This window comes from Amphiura filiformis, chromosome 3, assembly GCF_039555335.1.
Source record: "Amphiura filiformis chromosome 3, Afil_fr2py, whole genome shotgun sequence".
Classification (NCBI taxonomy): Eukaryota; Metazoa; Echinodermata; class Ophiuroidea; order Amphilepidida; family Amphiuridae; genus Amphiura; species Amphiura filiformis.
The window spans coordinates 38693685-38716716 of record NC_092630.1 but is presented as its reverse complement, the minus strand read 5'-3'; the positions used below and the strand labels follow the sequence as shown (position 1 = coordinate 38716716).

Below are 23032 nucleotides of genomic sequence, written 5' to 3'. Positions count from 1 at the left end.
ATCATCATACCATATTAAAATATGATAGCTCACAAAGGCCGCAAACTCCATTATGCAACTTTTGTACCAGAAAAATCTCTTTTCTTCAAGCTATACGTCTCTATGATCTATGTACTTTATAATGCTGGTATTGCTACTGCAAACAAAGTCTGGTACAGCGTGTCAGTGTCACTAGGTGGCTTTGTTTGTGCACAAATTGGCAGTACTGGTAGACCATTCAATGCATCAAGCATAGACCCATTTTTATTCAATGCATCAAGCATAGACCCATTTTTATATTGCACACGTTCAATGACAGTGTACAAAAAAACAGCTTTACCATAGTATTGCAATGTGCTATTCCAAATTAAGATCCATACACCCCTATAGAAGACATGATCTTAATCTCCCACACATGGAGTGTATATTTCAAATGGAGTCACCCATTTAGGTACCCCATTAGAAATTCAAAATCCCTGTGGGGAATATTAAGGTCATGTCTTCTATAGGGGTTGTATGTATTTTCAACTGGAAAAGCCCAATAGCACAAAAGTATGTTACTTTTGACCTTTGACCTTCCCTTGTGATCATTACTAACATTACACTTTAACAAAGACATTCTGGTACAGGCTTACTTTTGTTCTTTCCTATCTTCCAACAAGAAGAAAACAAGTGGTAACTTTATAACAACAATCCATGCCAACTTTCAATAAGCATACAATAAGCAAAACTCATGTTAAAATTTGACATACCTTATTTACTGATAATTTGCATGACAGATAGCATTTGCCGTAATCAATATATGATCGGTCACTCGTCACCGGTCAAATAGTCATTGTCCTTAATAAAACCTATCAAACCCCTTCACACAAAGTTGATATTTACCTATCATCCATCTGGTATATTAGGTAAAATTAATATCCAAACACTTCACTTATCTATCAGCATCGTAAAAAAAAACTGCAGTTCATTAGCAGAGTTCACATGCAAAAAGCGATATATCTGTTGTCTCGATTTTAGCTATATCTCGTCAAATATAATGATATGTGCTGTTTTTGATCATAGTTTCAAAAATTCACATTAGATTTTTAACGTAGGGTGTCAATTAAAAGTTAGCGTTACATAAGATGTTGGTGGCTTCAACACAAAAAGTTTGAAAATGGCATATATTGCCTTTTGCATGTGAACTCTTCATTTGATCAGGGGTGGGTTGCACTCATTTCATTAAGTAACTCATTTTGGTGCCTTTGTAGAAGTTATTTATTTATTACAGGGCCTCAGATTCGACGAGAATCACTGAATCGATTCTCGTAATGATTCTCGTAACATTTGTTGCGAGAATCAATTTCTTTCATTGAATCATACAGTAAGTGAAGCGCCTCGGATAGTTTTTGATTCTCGCGAACTGGCGCGAAATCTAGGCCCTATGCGGGTACGCTATTTATGTCGATATGTGTGACCATCCCATAGCATTATACACAGGGTTATACAAAGTCCATGCTCTCTAAAACTTCTTTGAATGCAACCTATAGTGTGTGATATCAACCCCTGATCAACATCCTGATTCTCATGAATCATTCATGCATTTTCTCACACTTCAATTACAAAAACCTCACAAATTGTGAGAATTATTCATCAACACATTTCGTTTTCATATATTTAACACATTCATTGGCTATACAAGATCAATAAGAATATTGGCAAATATATATATATGTATATATATATTTGTAAAATGTATTGCTTACAATGCAATAATATATATAGTATTTACAAGTCAGTTCACACTTATGGCAATTCACCACGAGGTTTGACACTGAACTACTACAGATCAAGTCAGAATAAACTGATCCGCCCAGGCACTATTACCTGGAAATGGAGTAAACCTTGATCTGATAACAGGAGCCAAGAGCATAACTTGCCAACATGTACCAGCAGTCAAGTTACGGCAGTTGAGAAATTGTCAAAAGTCGCGGAGAAAATCTTCAAAAGTCGCCCAATTGGGTTACCAAATCGCAGGTTTGGCAACCCTGAGTACCCACAACACATGCATGCTGACCACTTCAATGTCAAACTAGTGAAACACCACTGTCCATTGGGCTATTCCAGTGCAAATCTATATGCCACCTAAGGAGCACATGGTCTTAATCTTTCACACAGGGGGTGTGAATTTTGTATGTCTCCATTTGAATCCTGCACTGTGTGAGAGATTAAGGTGATGTCTTCCATAGAGGGTCTATCGATTTCAACTGGAATAGTCCATTATACTCAAATAGTACTGAATAAGTGAACCGTCACTTTCATGCTTTCTGCACATTTCCAACTTGACATAAAGTACATAAGTGTACATAGGATTATAAAGGAACCCAAGAAATTGACTTGCCATCAAGCAATTGTTTCTCTTTTGATGTCTACTATACAAGCATGTACATCTTCTCGTATGCAACAAGCTTGTTAGAGGAAAAATCTTTGGAAGCATACATTTGTCATATATCACGCTTAAAATAAGCATATTTAAAACAACAATCCATAGATACCACCATAATTGTTGAAAATGATCTGGGATTTACCTGAATTTGAAGCAACTTTGCTATGTTGCAGCCATCATTCACAGGACGTATTAGAATATGTAATGTAACTGCAACATGTTCAAGTTGCTACAAATAATCAAAAAATACTATGCAGTCCTACATTTGTTCCACACATGGATGTCTGTAAATACTATGAATGAGAATAAACATAATATTTATTTTATCTTGCAAAATACAAATAATTGTTGGAGATATTTTAATGATTGTTTAGTTTTTTTGCCACGTACAGAGCGTGAAGTGTGTGTGCGTGATTATATACGATTGATTGATTCAACGCAAATCCGGACTTCTAATACCCCGTGTACACATGACACATAGTCTTGATTTCATAGCATCTATTATGAAAACACCTGCAATACATGTAAATTCCCCAAGTAAGTTCCTTACAACATGTGCATATACTAATAGAGATATACAATTGATAACCAACACACAATGTTACTAGTCTCACACCCACCAATCTCGTAACAAAGACATTATGGAAAAGTGACCAGTTTGCAAGTACCACAGGCACTTGATTCAGAAACTACAAAATATGTGTCTTTTCCCTCGCCCGCCGCATCAAAAGTAGAAAAAGTAGATAGGAAACCCGCTGTCCTCCCTCCCTACCTTCATGAAATCACACCATGTCTTATTGACTCTCTGATTAGTTGAGCATGACATTGAGCCACCCTCTCAAAACACACACATATCTGCCTTTGGCACACAGTGTGCAGGTCCCTATATTTGTATGACAACTACTACTGCATCATCACGTTTAATTTAGTACTACCAGAGTTGTCGAGGTCAGGTGAGGTGTCTTGCAACTCAACTTAAATTTAGGGTTTGCAAGTAGTCAATAACTTGCTACTTTATGAATAAAGGACTACTAGAAATTCATTTAAGGTTTCTGTGCTTAATTTTGTATGAAAATCCGATGATAAGCACTGCTTCCCAATCACCCCTCAAAAATTGTCAATTTTGTTAAGACATTTTGATAAAAAAACTAAATTGCTATAACATTTCCCCAATTGTTTTACCACAAGTACATAGAATGCCTTCCTGCCCTTAAAGAGTAGAAAGGAGCCCATGGTTTGGCATCCGCCCCACTCTGGTTGTCGGTGCATCTTACAGACGAATGGCTCAATCACAAATGCTCAATAAATCACAGCGGAAATAAAATCATGATCATAACTTGGAAGAAACGACTCCAGCATCAGTTGCCATTTGCTATGTACATAACATTTGTCACTAAATCACTCACTCATTCACTCACTCACTCTCTCACTCATATTGGCACATTGCTTAGATGAATCAATACAAAAAACTTTGCCACCCTCATCCCTGATGAGAACTCTACATGAATACCAATACTGCATGGCTTGCATATAACTTGTCGATTTTTCATTTTTTTTAAAGCATTTTGTGGGACATCTGTGTTACCAATTCTGAACTTTGCATTGTGTGTATATATAAATCGAACCACCAGCATTAAAGACAGTTTTGTTTGGAAAATCTGTTGATAACAATGCCATGGAAACAATGCGTAGACGTCTAAACTAGGATGAAGTAAACACAAGCCAATTTTAGAATTGAATGCAAGTAGGTCATAAATGCATTATTATTACTATACACTTACAACTTTTTTTGCATTCAACCTGTAAGTTGTATCAACAATATTCATACACAAAGAACATTGTTCCATGTGTCATGCTATTGTTCCATATTTTGGGGTAAAACTGAGGATCACCAGGGTCCTTGTTGACAAAGCAGACAAAAGAATGACTTTGGGAGTACATGTCAGCATGCAGTTCATGTAAACAGGTTCATATCACTGCAATAGCAAACACGCTACACATTAGTAAGCCTGCCACATTGTTGTCTACAGCACCGTATCTCAAAAGGCTGCCTTGTGTGATTTTTGTTATCATTGTTGTATATCATATTGTTGTTTTATATTTTAGCATCTTTCTTTTATGAATGGACATGAAATTGTTATATTGTGATAACTCCTCAAAATTAATTTATAAAGTTAATTTTACAGTGCATCTCATCACAATATATACATATTACAATATTTAAAAAAAACACAAGGCAGCCTTTTGAAATATGACAGTATGTAAAGCAGACGACCACATGCAATGCTGGAGTCTGCTGTTGGCTGATAGATAAACATGTGACCTGTACACTTTTCTGGACTATACACAAACTTGACCAAACCCATAGGAAAAAGAAACTTTTTGCATAAAGCAATAAGGCCTGCATAATATTATTATTAATTTGTCTCATTTGTCTCATTTTTTCATCATGCTGTGAAATAACTTGAGCATTTAACAAAGTGGGAAAATAATCTATCTGGAGGGAGGGGGTATTTTTTCAGTGTGGGAGGGGGTATTTTTTCAGTGTGGCAAATGATTACTTCCCTACTTACACACACTGGATGGCAACAAAGTGTAACACAGGCAACCTCAACCAACCTGATGATCCTCACATTCTACCCCCAGTTACAACATATCCATCTGCAGCATTACCATTACCTTAACAGACATCACCTTAAGGCAGGGTCCCCAACCAGTGGGTGACAACCTGAAATGAGCTCAAAACAGGTTTATGAGAGATTACCCAAGAATGATGCGCATCTCACATCATTTTGAATATAGGGTTGCATTTTAATACAGGTTGGGATCCCTTGCTTTCAGGTGACAATGAATGACAAGATAAAATGACTTGCATTATCATGGTCGTCTTGAAGAGTAAAAGTACATCAGGATGTGATTCCAATAAACCATGTGCAAACTAGTTGTGAACTGAGAAAGGCAACTCATATTGAATTTGACATGACAATGAGTCTTGGAAAATCTAACATTTTGTGACACTACACTTATTTGCTAAGACCTTTCGCACTGCCTCGATTTGGTGCAATTTATGGTGTAAACATGAAGACATGTTCTAATGGAATCACATCATCACCAAATCAGCACCTCATTCGCTGATCAATCTGCATAGATCGTGTTATGCAAGTGTGACCTAGTTATTTTTACGCGATCGGTCGACCAATGCGAAAGGTCTTTGCAAAATAGTGTAGGTGATCTATTATAGTCTTACCTAGTGTTCCAGAATACAAACAAATGTCATGCCATTCACAATTAATAACCTTTCTTTGCATATGACCTATAAACTTCAATTTGTCTTACAATTTCTGACATAATGATTTCAAACAGTTAGGGAGCTCAGCAAGTAGGCTCTAACAAACCTTTAGGCAAGATCATAACTGTATACATCTTGCTCATATGTAACTCTGCCGACTCGTCTTTGGGAGAGAAGAGTGAGTCCTAGAAACTACCATGCGTGCATCGGTTGTCACTCATCAGGGATGACAATAACACAGGTTGCATCGATTTAGGTTGCTATGACGATGTGTCATCTGATCAGTACATCATCGTTTGTTCTCTTCATTCTCTGGTAATCTCTGTAGAAAAAGAAAACGTAGTAGATTATAAACGTACAAATTTGTTTATGTTGTATCTCTGTTAAAGGAAGAGAGGAAGTAGATTATAAATGAACAATTTTTTAAACACTGTATCTCTGTAAAAGAACAGGAAGTAAATTACAGATGAACTAATTTTTTAGACATTACTTTTAAGTAACATTGCAGATAAGCGAGTCACTCCATATATGGTACAACAGGTTATTTTCACTGGGCAAATTTATTGGCGATTTTAACTTTTCTCAACAGTATGTGGTTTCATTTATTCGCAGTTTCAAATAGCTACATATTGAAGCCTATCGGTTAAATATGTTTTTGCAGGGTTTTAAATCTGCGGTTGCCTGTTTAAAGTGCTAAAATTAAACACCCACAAATTCCAGTTACAAAGTATTTATTGGCTTTGCATTTATTTAAAATGTATGTATTTAATATGCTCTCTGTTTTAGGGCAGGCTTTCCTTTATTGTAAACAGAGTTATATTTTTCCTGTATGAAAATTGACGCTTGGCAAAATGTTGTTTCTTTATTGTTATTTATTGAATGTATCTGTATGTTTTCAATACCTTTACGTACCTACGTACAAAGAAAGAAAGGAAGGAAGGAAGGAAGGAAGGAAGGAAGGAAGGAAGGAAGGAGGAAGGAAGGAAGGAAGGAAGAAAGAAAGAAAGAAAGAAAGAAAGAAAGAAAGAAAGAAAGAAAGAAAGAAAGAAAGAAAGAAAGAAAGAAAGAAAGAAAGAAAGAAAGAAAGAAAGAAAGAAAGAAAGAAAGAAAGAAAGAAAGAAAGAAAGAAAGAAAGAAAGAAAGAAAGAAAGAAAGAAAGAAAGAAAGAAAGAAAGAAAGAAAGAAAGAAAGGAAGGAAGGAAGGAAGGAAGGAAGGAAGGAAGAAAGACAAGCTTCAAAAGAAAAGAAAAGAAAAGAAAAGAAAAGAAAAGAAAAGAAGAAAGAAAGAAAGGAAAGAAAAGGAAAAGAAAAAATGTCACAGTACACTACTTGATTTCAACACAGTCATGATAATCCAACATGGGAGTTAGACCTACGTGCGGGCGTACCTGTACATTCTGTTTCTCTTATCTTAATTCTATGGTTTTCAAAACAATGATTTCATTGTTTGCACATGTAGCATGTAGGAGTATAGATTCAAATGTTGATTTGCTGATTTTTATCAGGTCATAAACTGACTCACTTGGCCTGTGCATTAACAAATATGTACTGTTTGGGATAGTGCATTCTACAAAGAAATGTCATGGTCCTACATGTGGGTGTCAACTGCAGAATGACTAGTTTCAATTTTTTTTTTTAATTCAAAAATTTCAGAGTATATTTTCATGACCATATTTGGAATCAGCATGAAAAATTGTTGTTTCTCAGCAAATTATAACCTAACAGGAGCAGGTGGTTAGGCTAGTTATCACATGAACATCAAGTGTTAAGCTAATCTGATATATGCTTAATAACATCAAGCGCCCTCCATTCACCTCGCTGCTATCAGTTATGACATTGTTGAGCAAACATGGGATATGAACAAACTAACAAAGCTGACGCTGTACATGTCAATATGTGTCACTTTTTTTTCAAAATTCTGAAAAAGTAACAATGCACTCTTATGTAAACATTCAAAAGGTCTTATGGCTCTGACTGAAGCAACATTTTGGCCTAAATTAAATTGAAGTTAAAACACACCCATATGTTGCAAGATGCATGTCAGTTAGTTTTATAAAAAAAAACTTTCAAAACTGTCTGGTCATACTGCATTCAGTATTACCTTAGTAAACACTGGGTAGTAACTACTAACACAATACAGGAGAATCAGCTCATAAAACAACCTTGGCATCCTAGTTAATAACTAATTAGGTCAGTGTAAACATACACTTTTTGACCACACTTAGACTAGTTTTGCAAGATCCACAGACAGGTCATCAGTCTTTGTTTTTACAAGTTCATAATCTTGTATCTAAATGTTATTCCACACTTAACCTGATTTGAATCCTTGAGCTGATCTTTGCATTCTACCAAACTGACCTACAGACCTAATCAGTTGAGTTAGTTTGCTAGCTCAATCCAACCCCCCAAAAAAAGAAAATTTCAACTCCTCCTAAACCCCCCAAAAAAAGAAAGTTTCAACCCTCTAACCTCCCCCTCCCCAGTGTAAAAACACAGTTATAGCACTAACTGACCCTGATACACCACTGAACATGTCAAATTGGTGATCCCATGCTTGGCATTTGAGGTGTCTAAGGTTCAAATCCTGGGGGTGCCAAATAACTTTGTTTATCTTCTCTCCTTTTTAATTCCTTCTTCTTTTGCCGATAGCCAAAAACCATTTTGAGTATTAGAGTTAATAAATAGGCTTATATTTTCTTTCATTGAGGTATGTTTGCTAAATGAACTAGAACTACTTACATAGTGAAACATTTTTAGTCATTATTAGACAATACACAAGGTTAAATTCTCTTACATTTGCAAGGCATTATAAATATATTAATATAGTCCACCACTTCATTTTACTACACCACTATTTTATTAATCTCTTTACAAATGACCTGAATAACAAGTTACCATGATTTTTTTTAGAGTTAGGGCCTTGTTCTTAATTCTTTGCAATTCAAGAGGAATGAAATATTTGTTCCTAGTTGCTGCTACTGGATACCATATTGAAAGCAAATGTTGGAACTATTTCACCCAGAGTGAATTCCATTGACACAATGTTACATTTCAACCTTGTTTACACTGACCTCTTTTATCTGGTTGAATAATCTTCTAAAGAAAACAGGACTGTCAAGTTTTAAATGTTTGCTTTACAGCATCTGAAGGTCATTTGTTTCTTAGCTACAGTACACTGGTTTAAAAATTAAATAGTATCATTTGGTGCTTCTTCAGTACTCTCCTGTAGTACCAAATTAAATATGTGTTGACAATCAATGCAAAATAATAAGTAAGTCACTTATCCCAATTATCACTGAACCACCCAGTGCTTAGACCCATCTTGGTGACCTTAATTTTACAAAGGAGATTAACCCTAACAGTGGACACTGCTTTTTGCTATCGGAAGTTACAGAAGGAACAAAAAAGGAGAGAAGATGAACAAAGAAGTCACTTGGTACCCCCGGGATTTGAACCTTAGATCCCTCGCGTGCCAAGCACACGATCACCGACCGGTAGCCACACGGGTTGCGCTGGCCCGGCAAGCAATTCCCCGAGTATATAGCACTTGGGCTGATTGCATCATTGCATCATGTGGGATTCAAGCATGCGCCATGGTTATCATTGTGGTATTTTGTGGTATTTAGGCGTGTTAGGGTTAAGATAATAAAATCACACTGGCAAGTTGAAGTTACAAAGGCCACACATTGTTTGTCTTACTTGAAATAGGATTGGTTAAATTTTGCAATATTTGCCCATATTAGTGGCCAGAGATGACATATTGAAATGGTATCAACAGTGTGCTGAACTTGGTGCTGTGATAAAGCAGCCAACTAGAGACTGACAGATACAAAAGCCCCCAATGGCTGAATATGGTTTGCTTACTTACAGTCTTACACATACCAATCAATCATATCAAGGTTAATATAAAATACCCATTACATACACTGCAGTATTAGACCCTGGTCAGACGTGCATGTTTTTACCAAGTAAAGATGGTCGGACCATGGTAGGGTAGCGTGTGACCACACGGACGATAGTCGTACCATCTTTCCCCAACGATGTTAATTAGCATTGTTAGGGCGCAAATTACTACGGTCGGACTATAGTTGGTACAAACAATCACCCCTGTGACCATAATGTGTCATCCGATCATGCATTTCAGCAACGCATCGGCCTGTGATTGGTGCCGATAGCATAATTAACATACATGTGCGCATGACTGCAAGTAACCATCATCCGACTATAGTACACTGCCGTGTGGCCATTCTTTGTTTAGATAACTATAGTCGGATCATGGTTAAGAGAACGATGGTCCGATGACACAATTATGTACATCTGACCTGGGTCTTATTCACAATACCAATGACCTTACCACCATCAAAACGGATTGAACCTTTCATAAAAATATCAAATATTCTATAATAAGAATGCTGAAACCATTTTCATGGCTAGAACCCCTAATAACAAGTCTACAAATCCTACTACTATCATCAGTCATCACTTTACCTATGCAACTAACCCTTGCCAATAGATATAGGGATATTGTAGAATATATCATAAATAAAATATTTTGTTAGGAAAGAATAATCCAGAAGTAATTTTGAAATGGAGGGCAGCCTTATTGATCCATTGGTGCAAAGTTTGTTTCAAGCTTAACAGCTTTATACTTTGAACACTGAGGGCAGTATTACTGATTAATTGATGGTCACAAATAATCCATGTTTTACAAATAGAACGGACCTCTCCTATCCCATGTACAAAACAATGTCCTAAAACAATACATAATTAATTGTTTGTCTCATGTCCTTGAAAATCTAATTTTGGTATGCATTTTTTCCATATTTCAACAATGCCAGTTTTGTATAGCAACACGATCTGGTCCATGGCAGCCAGGGGAGGCATTTTTGGAAATTGAGTTACCATAATTATATTTACCTTATACAAACATCAGGCTATCTTTATACTGAAAACACCAAACGTATAGCATACTTGGTTCTAAAGTAATGAAATTTTGTGATGTCTATTTTCATATGTATTTTATTGTTTTTTACTCCATATTTTTGCCTTTATTTAAATTTCAAATTTGCTGCATTCAGCCTCCACGGACCAGATCATGTCACATATTTTGTACCGCGTGTCACTATATACTGTTGTCTACATTTTCAAAGTTGCCAATTCAGTCAGAAACACATTTGAAACTGAATATTAAACTTACAGTCAATTTTTGGCCAAACTTTTGTTAGCAATGTATACTAAAATGAAATAAAATTCAACTTTTGCAATTTTTCACAAACAAAGGCCCAGCTTAAATCTATTAATGTGCGCAGTGGTTGTGAGACAACTATTAATTGGCCTTATATACTTAGTATGTTGAACCTTCAGTGTATATAGTCTATACAGCTTTAGTTCAAAATTTAAAAAAAAATTAAATCAGGTAGTGAATTACAGATTTTGAGACTCACTCCAGTTCATTGCATCCAGTAATTCTCATGCCTAATGAATTCTGGTGCTACCAGATGAAATATGTATGTCCATATCAAAACGATGAACTTGTCGGCTGCTACATGTGTCTCATTTCACATAATAGCTAGGAATTAATACCAGACTCATCTCATATGGAGGTCACTTCAAATCATCTCCAAAGTCACATGTTTAAGGAATGTTCTCTGTATTCCTAAACCATGTGACTTGGGGATGATTTGAAGTGATTTCCACTTGAGGTGAGTCTGGTATTTATTACCTGGCTTTTATTTAAAAAGAGACACATGTAACAGCCGACAAGTGCATCGTTTTGATATGGATGTACACATATAACAAATCAACTTGAATTGATTTCATTTCAAAGTCATTATACATAAGCCTGTCAATCAACTCACCTGTTGTACCCCTGATGTGCCAGTAATTCCTCTTGTAACCTCTGTGTTTCAGCTATGTACAATGGTAAGTCTTCTAACCTTGTGGGTGGAAGGACGTTGGGAATGTACTTGGCAAACAGCGGCGGATTTAACTGCGCATAGTCTAGATTAAATAAAAAACAGAGATGAATAAAGTCAGAGATGATCACAACATGATTTAGATTTAGTTTTCAAATCTGATTTTTTGCTATATTTGTTATATTTACACATGTCCTAACTTATAGCCAAATTTGTTGTGTTAGTAGATCAACAGAGCAAATCAACATAATGCCATATTCAAAATAATATGGTTTATACGCCCAGTGTCACAACACGGTGTTTCATGCACTGCAAATTACATTTGCAAATTTGTATTACAGCTCTACCCTTCTGAGTATCGAGCACTCTCAAACTGTTAGTGATACTTTTTACATGATGTTTATAATGCCATATTCATACATTAATTCCCCCCATAGAACTGCTGCCAAAATATCCAGTAGGGGGTTCTTTCACTTTACCTCTTGATTTTGATTTAAAATGGTCAGAAACCCTTTCCTGACAGTTATTACTAATGTTATTTCAGCATTTTGTATAAAGAATAAGTTAAAATTTGATGCCAATGAGAATTTTTATACATGTAGTAACAGTGTAATTTTTGCATAGCATTTTGCTTTCAATGTGAAGGCACTTTTGCTACGTGATGCCAGTTATAATGTTCTGATGATTAACTCTGCAAAACAGCCATGCTGACTACTGTGTTACTTACAGAAAAAATAGTTGGCATTAAATCATTTTGTTAGTATTGATACTCAGTTCTTTCATGCCTTTGAAATCTTTCTCTTGGAAAGCGTGTGTGGATGGGAACGAATTCACAAAAGAATGAGCTAGTTGAGCCAGAGCAAGAGAGTATAATTGATGTAACAATTACTTAGGGCTCATATTGAAATACCCTACCACGTTTTCACACAGAGAGAAGGCAGGATTCCCCTTGCTAAGCGCGCACCTCAGGAAAGCTCGGTCATAAAACGGATGGATTATATGCATCAGTGATACACCCTGCCCAGGATTTTAACAAAAGGCGGCTAGCACAGGAAAGCTGCAGGATGGCGCACACCTTCCTGTGTAAGGGAATTTCAATATGAGCCCTTAGTATGTGTCTAACTGATGTAACACAACTGCCATGCCAACTATTTTGTTTCTTAAAACAGGGAATTGTATTTTCATCTCTTTTTTCCCCAGTTCTCAAAGTTAGTTCACCTGTGGCTTTGAGTTTCTTCTGACTCTTTAACATCTTGGACCAGGATCCCTTGCACCAGAGTCAAAGCATACAACCAGGAACTTACTTTTACTACTTGGGGGGAAGGGCAAGTCGAATTACGTAATTAATTATTTGGTAGTATATCATTTCATTTGACCTTTTAGAGGGTTATCGTATGAGAGCAAGAGATTGGGATCAACAGGCTCTTGAAGAAATGGTTCCAAAACATTTCACTCATGTCCAATACAGTTGTTGTGCGGTATAATAACTATCATTATAATCATGTTTGTGTGCCTCTGTTGCCTTGTTTTGTATAGTGGTGAACATTCAAATAAGTCTAAATTGAAATGTACTATACATTAGAATACAGCAATTAACAATGAGTACAATGGTGGTATAGTGTCTTTCCATTGTTTGTGACAGTGACCTGACATTGCCCTTATGCATACTCACCTTCCTGCTAAAACCACTGAGTCACATTAAGACTTTGAAACTCACCTTGATTATATTCATGTAAATTATGTATAATTTCAGCTGCTACTGTAGGATGAACTGAGAATGGTTTGCCTTGGGCCTCCTGTAACAGAGCTGTGAGATGGATGAATATTAATAGTATCATGTTAACATATATGTAACTGTGCATCTATAAGATAAGTGAAATGACAAACAGATTTAACATTAAATCCAGTCTTACTCTGTAAGTAGTGATTTCAAAAACTGAAACATTATGTATCCAATTGTTTCGTGAGATTCATATTTGAGGTTGAAGACGGATCCAAATCCCTTTTTAGACTGATATAAAGCCCTTATTAGTGCCTGTGCATAGCGCACTATAGACAAATCCGATTCCACACATTCCTACACCTCAATGGCAGCCATTAAAGTGGGCCATCACACCTGAAATGTGAAATGATGCAGGCTTTGCAGGAATTTTAAACTGTGTTCCATTACCTGTGTGACAAAAGTATGCTGAAAGTTTACAATACAATACAAAGAAAACCCATTTGGGCAGTTACAACACCAGTTTGGTGCGGATGGCCCCCAGTAATGGCGCAATGAATTCTGACCATCACTTGGCTTATCGGATTGAACGTGTCTAAAGGCAGCAGGAAAACCTGACGTTACCAATCCATATTTGGTAATATTGACCCCTGTTTATTTTCTTACACGGAATAAATCTTATACCTGAACCAGCGAAAAGGCATGTGACGTCAGGTTTTTCCGCTGCCTCAAGTAGGTTTCTATCGGATTAGTGTATAAATTGTGGTGACCTAAAGCCAGGCGCGACAAATTTTATTTTTTTGCCCGATCGGGCAGGCAATATCCAAAAATTGGTTGCCCGAAATTGCCCGAAATTAACCCATATTCCCGGCAACAATTGTCGACAAAGTCACGTACCGTACTCATCATGCAGTGCAGTGCGTAAGTCTGCCAAATTTGGCAGTTTCATTCTTACGGAAATCCAATACTTTTCTCAGTTAAGTTGATAAATAAATGAGTATTCATGAAATGCATAAAAAATGAACATTTCATTCAATTATTTCACTGTTTGTTTCTTACATGTGGAAAATAATGTGAATTTTATGTGAAATTTTGTCAGTAAAGTCACGGCGATTTACGTATTTCGCCAACCACTAGTACATCTCAATCTCAATCATATGCAAATACATGGCCAGCTGACGTCATTGACGTCATGATATTTGCACGAAACCTGCACGAAACAGGTTCTATAATTGGCCAAACTTCCAAAACGTCACGTAATGGCATGATGTTCATTAGCATATATACATGTATATGTCTGCAAGTCTAGTGTGGGATACGAGTGCCTAGCGAAATTTGAGTTCCATTTCAAGAAGTTTTCTACTTTGTTTTGACATTTTTTTTACTTCTGTGAACATGCCAAGTTGGACAGAAATACTCCATTTTAAATCATCAAGCTTTAATTGGTTTAAATTTAGACTTGCCCGATCGGGCACAGCTCTTCAGAGTTTTAATTGCCCGACAAAAAATGTGATTGCCCCGGGCTATCGGACAGGCGATTTGTCGCAGCCTGCCTAAAGCCCTTATTAGACTGATCTTAAGTCCTTATTAGACTGTTCTAAAGTTGAATAACTTCCAGTTCATCACACTTTTGAAAACTTTGTTTGTTTTTCTGTATATACTCACACAAGACAGTGACAAGATGCGGCTCCAAGATGTACTCTACAAACAACTTGGTTAACTCTCTCCGTAAGTCTGTCCCCAGCTTCTGTGTAACATAAAACCGATTCTGAAAAGAATATTGATAAATATGACTCGACATTTAACTATCTTATACAGAATCACAATTTCTAGGCGTTATTAGATAATACTATTGGAATCCCGAGGTTCACATCACTGAATGAATGCTCTTTACTTTATAAATCTCAATTACATAATTGTACCATGTATATCGATGAAATTGATCAAAATATTTGATGGATCTTAACTAAGTTTTGTAAAGTCTCTTTGGGAAATATAACCAAGATCTGATAAAAAAATGTAATATATCCTCGCTGGCAGGGGAAAAGCTCATATGTGCCTTTTCACTGTTACCTAATAGGTAAAAGTGACAAATCATTTTTAATAATATTGTCAATTTGCAGGAGTCACAAAAACTATGCAACTGTTCCAAAACGGTGTTTTTTAATTAACTAGTGTAAGCACTGCGCCCAACTGCATGCACTGCACGCCATTCTTTATCAATACACTGCGTTATGAGTCTCATTTTTTTGCCTTATATAGGCCAAACAAACTTTAGCCACTCATGAGGTATAACCCCACCCCAACACATATGGAATATTATCTCCCAAATATCCCAGAGTAGGACAGTAATAATCTTACCAGATAATTGAATATTGGCACAATACCACCCAGTGCTTGTGAGTACTGTTTGATTCCCTCGTGAAATCTGCACAGCAGCTGGTCTGATGATGCATTCTGTGACAAAACAAAGATACCCCATGAAATCATTTAATAAGTCATGTATCATAAACATCAGGTTGTAGCTACAGTGGGTGGCGGTGGGCAGTAGAGTCGTGGAGCCTACCACTCACTTTTACAGCCCACCACTTAAGGTCAATGAATGCTGTAGCCCACCACTGAAAACTCAAAGAACTTGTCATGTATCATAACATCAACGTTGTAGCTACAGTGGGTGGCAGTGGGCGGTGGAGCCTACCACTCACTTTTACAGCCAACCACTTAAGGTCAATGAATGCTGTAGCCCACCACTGAAAACTCAAAGAACTTGTCATATATCATAACATTTGAAGCCCAACACTTTAGGTTAATTGATTGCTTGAGCCCACCACTGAAAACTCATAGAACTTGTCATGTATCATAACATCAAGGTTGTAGCTACGGTTGGTGGCAATGGGCGGTGAAGCCTAACACTCACTTTTATAGAACTTGTCATGTATCATAACATCAAGGTTGTAGCTACGGTTAGTGGCGATGGGCAGTGAAGCCTAACACTCACTTTTACAACTCATCACTTTTAGGTTAATTTTAATGCTAGAGTCAACCACTCAAACTCAAAGCAAAGAACATGTGCATTTTTGGTAAAATCTTGCTAAAAAATATCAAGGTTCTGTAAATTGTTGCCTGGCACTTAAACTCGACAAGCTACAACACTGATAAACATTGAGCTTAATTATTTTTGTAACATGTAATATTTGATGGTTGAGTGGTAATGTTAAAAAAAAAGTTTTATGGCTCATCTCCAGTCTATTGCTCTTTTTGCTTTATTCAATTTAATTACAGCCCATGTATCTACCTGTAATTCCACAGATGTTTGCTGAAGAAATATCGTCACTACCTCCTTCAAGTCATTATACATTCTTTCCGAGTACTGCTGACACACGCATTTATAAACACAACTATAAAGAAAAGAACAATTCAAGAATAATTAGATGTTGCATGCATAAAATAAAAAAGTTCATATGTACACTGTACATGTATATAGATTACTGGTATACCATAACTTAAAAGTAATTTGATTTTTACTTAGACATATTAATCACTCCAGCAAGAAAGTCCTCACTCTAATGTAATGACTCATCATAAGTCTAAACCTAGTCATGTTACAACAATGTAATTGATATGGTCGTGTGCATAAACTTGTTAGCTCAAATTTGATACCACATTTGCAAACAAAAGCTCTAAATTGACAAAGATTTATACCAATAAATGAATTTGGTGCATTTTCAAAAGTTAACAGGCGTATTCAGAGATAAATTGCATAGCATGACCATGTCATGATCAGATCTGAAACAATCGCTAGGTAATATCGATTGAGCCAAGTCGATCTACAGTTTGTCCACTCTGAAGTACAAAGTGACAATTAACGCTCGCGTATACAGCGCGTAAACAGTGCGCAGTGCTAGTGCTGCATCTCTGTTGATGTATGCGTGCCTTCAAAGACGGCACAAATATGTGTGCGTCCGCGTCGGTACTTTGTACTTCAAAGTAGACTGACTGTATCCCTTCTGCTTCCAAGAAATATTGTGCTGATCAAGCATCTCAAATGAACTATTGAATAAACCAAGCTCTGTACGGGCACTTGATAGAGTCGACAGGAGCTCATAACAGGCAAGCAAGCAAGCTTAACCATGCCTAGCAGTTTCATCTGATTGTTTTGATTTGCAACTTTTGAAAATGTATTAAATGTCAAATACTGGTATTTCTTTATTAAGTTATAGTTTATTGGTAGCTATTATGTTGAATCAAATTGGGGCAACAAGATTCTGCACATGACCATATCAATCAAATTGTTATCATATGATCACTATTGATCAGGTTTAGGCTCATTGGAGTGAGGACTTTCTCTTTGTATTATTTTTATTAAATACTGAAAAACTATGCAAGTGAACAAGGCTCTTGTAAGAAATGAAGATCATTATAACATTCTACATGAAGAAATAAATGTATTAAAATAAAAGCAACTTTAGGTCACTTGTTTCTCTTTCAAACAATTTAACTTCTCAACAGTTGTATTACCACAATAGTGTTTTTTTTTCAATTGGAATTAAAATGTCTTATTTTGGTCCAATTCAATGGCAAATGTGCAACTTCTCTTTAGTATAATATTTATTTTCGTTCAATTTTCAAGAGACTTCATCACAAACAGGAAACAATATCCAAAAGAAGAAATCTCAACCACATATTTTGTTCCAATCAGCCTTACCTGTACATTTGCTCATAAGAGATCCTCAGAAACACTCCTGGTCTCTGTTGCAGTAACTGTTTGATGGCACCCTCCAGCTGGGGCCAATACTGGTTTTCATATTCTGATCTTGCCATACCATCAGACACTAGTGATAAACATACAAATAAACATTTTTATTTTCAAATGCAGGATTCCACAGTCTCACTTATAATAATAAACAAATGTGGAAGCAAAAGAAGTCTGTGCAAAACCTATGCATAGACTCTGCTTGTCCTCAAAATATTTCAGTTAGTCCCAAATATTTGTGATATTTTTGGATGCAAATAATCAAAATTGTTTGATGTTTTCTGCTCTGGAAAACCTGTGCTAGCTTCCAAATTCACCATTCTGATCCTACAGATCTCAATCATAGGCACAATTGATTATCAGTGAAATGGAAATTTAAAAAAAATACTTAACAAGTGGACATGTATCAGTCAGCATTTAGTTGTAAGTACATGTAGTGATCGGTAGATCTTTTCAAATGAAAGACATATAAACATGACAAGTTCAAAATGTATGTCCACTTTTTAAAATTGTAATATTAGTCATGATTTTGGAGGTAAAATATCTGGTTGTCCATCAGACAAGTGCATGACGATTTTAGGACTAGCGTATTAGTGCTTATATATCGAACACTGGTGTCTACTACTGCACTGCACCATGGCCATGCCAAGTTTAATAGCCTCACTCACACTATAAGAAACAAAATGACAGTAATAAAAATACAACAATTTTTTTTCAAGATCTTCATTTTGATTTTTGATGTTATAAAATTGCTGTCATATTTGACATTTGTCTGTTTCAGTAGCACATCTATATGCTTGTAGAAATACAAAAATAATTTAGCACCAGGAGAGAATGCTCTACATGCTTGGTAAAGATTAGTGGGAGGGGCAGTTTACTTATTTATAAGTCATAAACTAATCTGTTGTTCAAAACATGATTTCTAAATAAGACTGGTTCTGTGTCAAATTTTGTGCACTCTACTTTCACCAATTTGCTAAATAGTACTACCTACTACCATTTAGGTCCCGGGATATGTTTGGCAACAACTCATAGCAGGTTTATATTGTCCTTGACATAAGCCTAATAGCCTACATTACTTATAAACAATACATAAATGTTTTGCTGTCATGGCTGTAGGCGAAACACATTGCCATACAAACCAATAATGAAAGTGTATAATCTGAATATAATTTTGACTTTACAAATATCCAGTATGTTTATAAATGTTCTCTAATTGTTCAATTTCAGATTCAGGTCCAGTTCATGCAAGTTGGACCCATTGCAGACCTTAAAACAGAACATCAAGAAACACCACATGGCAAGTCTAAACATGTTCTTACCAATGGTACGAAGCAATGGCGAAATCTGGGTCTGTTGTGACCTCGCATTATCCGTGGTACCCGCCTCTTCCATCTTCGTCAGACACCTTTTCTAGCATCCAGATTCTATTCAGAAAGGCTCTTTGTTTGTTGTACCCTTCTAGGGCCCAGAGTAGAAGCAGTTTTCAAGGTAAATTGCTGTGATTTACAAGGTTGTTCGTTGCGCATTTACAATCAAAACAACACCATTGTTCTCAGGTGAAAGTTGATAATATTATCGTGCAGTTGGTGCTGTTTCTTATTTTGAGCTCATTGAGTTTTATAACTTTAAGTAGAAAATTCACCAATTTATAATATAAATTATGTTATTTGTATGTTATAAATGTTATTCTACAGAAAACAATATATGACTATCGTTTTATAGCAAGATTTTGAAATTCTGAATAACTTTCAATTTACTGTTATAAAGGTTTGTGCAGTATCTATACGGTATATTTACAATAATAAATTAATTAAGCGTTTCTATAATATTTCCTGTTAGATGAAGAGCGTTCCCCAAATTTGAAATATAGAATAGAAAAACACAGTTTGATAGTGTTTTTCAAGGTATTCGAATTTAATAAACCATTTTTTATATAGAGATGTTTTGAAGCAAGTGATAAATCTGTCATGTTGTTTTTAGTTTGCAAAATTGAATGTTCATATTATCCCAACATTTCTTGCAAGTAAAAGCACTACAAAACAAACGTTGCCAGCTTATTGTCAGTAAGCTCCTTGAAAAGACTTTCCCCAATCACCAATTTTCCATTTGAACTTAATCGGGTTTTTTTTTGTTTTTTAGGCCGATGTCCCGGGTTTATGTGTTAATCTCGTGACTTTGCACTGAAGCAAACTTAATCTAGCTTAGGGTTTCAAAAAGAATTACACTATATGTACTCAGCTATAATATAAACTTAAAGGGAGTATTTCGTGATACTATCATCCTCTTTTTATGACATTTTTCAGTAGATATCCATGAAAAAAGCTTATTTCCAAAATTTCAGTTGATTCCGATTTTGCGTTTGCGAGTTATGTATGATTATGTGTATTACACTGCTCCATAGACAATGTGTTGTAATTTCGTTCTGGTATACCAGAACGAAATTCAAATGTCACGATATCTTTGCTAAACGAATTAATCTGCAAGAAATTTTTTGTACATAAACATTATGTAGCCAGAGGTTTCCAGTGATATAAAAATCTCAACTTTTTTTTAGAAAAGTGGGGGGATGATGCTGTGGATCACGAAATGCCCTTTTAAGTTGCTGTAAAACATCCAAGATGGTTCAATCTTATCCTTATTTGATAATCCATTCAATCCTGTGTAAGACATGAAACTAATTGTCCCATTACTCAGAATAGCAATTCTGCAAAATATAATCAAGGTAGGCCTATATCATTTACAAAATTCATATCTTGAAAGGTATGTTGAAACTATTTATATAATTTTGGTATCATTTTAAAGCTAATTGTCCGACATTTGTATTCAAATCATGAAATGTCAAAAATGCAACTTTTCCTGGTTTTCGGAGCGGGTCACAGCATGCCCTCCAATTGCGTGTACCCCCCAGTACCAGTAACCACTGCAAAATTAATTATTTTGGGATTATTTTATCTGATTAGAAAAAACGTAAACATTTACGAAAGATATTTTATTCAGACTGAAATCAAATTATTTGGTTGAAATTCTGTCCTTGTCTTTTGTGCTAAAATAAGTAACAGTCCTACATCTTTCAATTTCATGTTTCAAACTATTTCTCCGAAGACTCCAATGAGTAAAGCAGAAAGGAAAACATTACATTTAACAGTGGAATTATTTTCCCCCTCCCCCCCACTTTTCAAGACGGAAATTTGACACCCAGTGCAACAGGGCATAAATGCCCCAAACTGCGATTTTGGACAGATTGACACACAATTGAAAAAGATGTCACTTACAACATTTTTTGATCAAACTTTGATCTTTAATAAGGTTGCAAAATTTAACACGTTTTCGTACATTTTCATATAATTAGCATAATAAAAGGAAATGTATGAAAAAATGAATTTGTTTTTTTATCGTCAAAAGTAAATATGTTATAAGAATCAAACTTACAAGAAAGATTGAGTCTTGCCAAATCCTACAATTCTGTCAGAGAAAATCTGCAAATATGTTATAAGAATCAAACTTACAAGAAAGATTGAGTCTTGCCAAATCCTACAATTCTGTCAGAGAAAATCTGCATATTTGTATTAATTTTTTTAAATTATAATTCCAAACATGTCAAGCAATACTAATTAAAGCTAATGATTTATAAATTGGTTAGAGCTCATTTTGCAAAATGCATTTAGTATTTTAGTTACAAAATTACAAACTTTCTATTCCAATTTTTTGCTATACACGCACAGGAGCTGTACTTTTAAAATCCGCGCCTAATCTATAAATGAGTCTTTGGTCTTTCATTCCATTGTCAAAGTACTAAGCTCCCTGTAGCATTACCGTATTGAGTGACCAGGTCCTTTCTTTTCTTTGAGTTTAATGGCGCCTTCAGCTACTATGGCTATTTGCGCCGGGGTGACCATAGACTACTCCGTAGTCCACTTGCCCATTGTCATGAATGTGCATACTTTGGATAAATTGCATTTAAGCTTAAAACTCCGATTTAAATCATTTGTGCACAATTGATAGATTTTCACAACTGATCATCTTTTCAGTCACCGTACTCCCTCTGTATGTTAGCTTCCCAAATCGTAATAAACTGGCAGATTCTAAAATTAGAATTGTTCAGTAATGGAGTGCCATTACAGTTATGCCATTATGATATGTTGCATTCAATAATATAAGCCTACGTATACTTTACTTTTACTGTCACAAATATAATTATATAAACTTTTTCATAACCATTTTATACTAGTATTTTGATGTAAGGCTAAGTAAAAAATAAAACATGTTTCACGTCCGGGTTTTCGAAAAAAAGGAGGAAGAGGGGGCTTTTTATTTTCTATTTTTTATCGCAAAATTGGTGTAAATACCCATACTTAGAGCTGTTTTAGCGTACAATCCGTACATACAATAATGCCTGGAAAAAGGAGGAGGCCCTTTTTTATTTGTTGTTCTGAGAGTTACACCCCCTCTAATCATCGAGATAAAAATAGCTTTATCTCGATGCTCTAATGATCACAAAACCTTCCTAAAATGTTTCTTGTATCTTAACAAGGCTATAGAAAGCATCCCAACTTCCTAGACATATTTTTGAAAAGTTATAACTGAATTTCAAAAATAAAAAATTATTGAGAAAACCTCAAAAAAGGAAGCGGGAGGGGACGTGAAACATGTTTATTTTTTTATTTGGCCTAATAAATATCAGTATAAATTCGAGTTCAACTGAATGCGTTCATCATGATAATAACGTATTTTTATTTATCAAAAATCGACTATGGCATAGTCTAGGGTGACCAGGTCATGACCAGGTCCTATATACTGTGATGGTTTTGTAGCCGATGACAGTGCTCATTCAGGTCTATCAAGGTCAGTAGCCACTTGCTGAATGGCTGGGCATTTATCAGCTATTTAAGAGATGCCTTATGCAGCTGCCAATCACAGTAATTAAGGTTTGATAACATTTTATAAA

The 23032-nt window shown here is 35.6% G+C and overlaps 1 protein-coding gene across 1 annotated transcript; it reads right to left on the bottom strand.

The window, feature by feature from the left end:
- Window positions 1-2754: 2754 nt before the first annotated feature.
- LOC140148471 (CDK2-associated and cullin domain-containing protein 1-like) lies at window positions 2755-19638 on the bottom strand. Its single transcript, XM_072170447.1, has 8 exons — window positions 19407-19638; window positions 18037-18163; window positions 16627-16729; window positions 15693-15788; window positions 14997-15099; window positions 13329-13418; window positions 11555-11696; window positions 2755-6018 (listed from the first exon to the last, which is right to left on the bottom strand). The coding sequence occupies exons 1-8, from the start codon at window positions 19477-19479 to the stop codon at window positions 5970-5972; spliced, it is 783 nt and encodes a 260-aa protein (XP_072026548.1). The 5' UTR covers window positions 19480-19638; the 3' UTR covers window positions 2755-5969.
- Between the last annotated feature and the right edge of the window lie 3394 nt (window positions 19639-23032).

Bases quoted from the DNA above. Each gene is read 5' to 3' on its own strand.
- LOC140148471 (XM_072170447.1), bottom strand. From the start codon at position 19,479: ATGGAAGAGGCGGGTACCACGGATAATGCGAGGTCACAACAGACCCAG. The intron at 11,697-13,328 runs GTGAGTTTCAAA...TATTTAATCTAG, and splicing joins TTTACATGAATATAATCAAG to ACTATGCGCAGTTAAATCCG. The intron at 6,019-11,554 runs GTGAGTTGATTG...CTTTTTCTACAG, and splicing joins GCACATCAGGGGTACAACAG to AGATTACCAGAGAATGAAGA.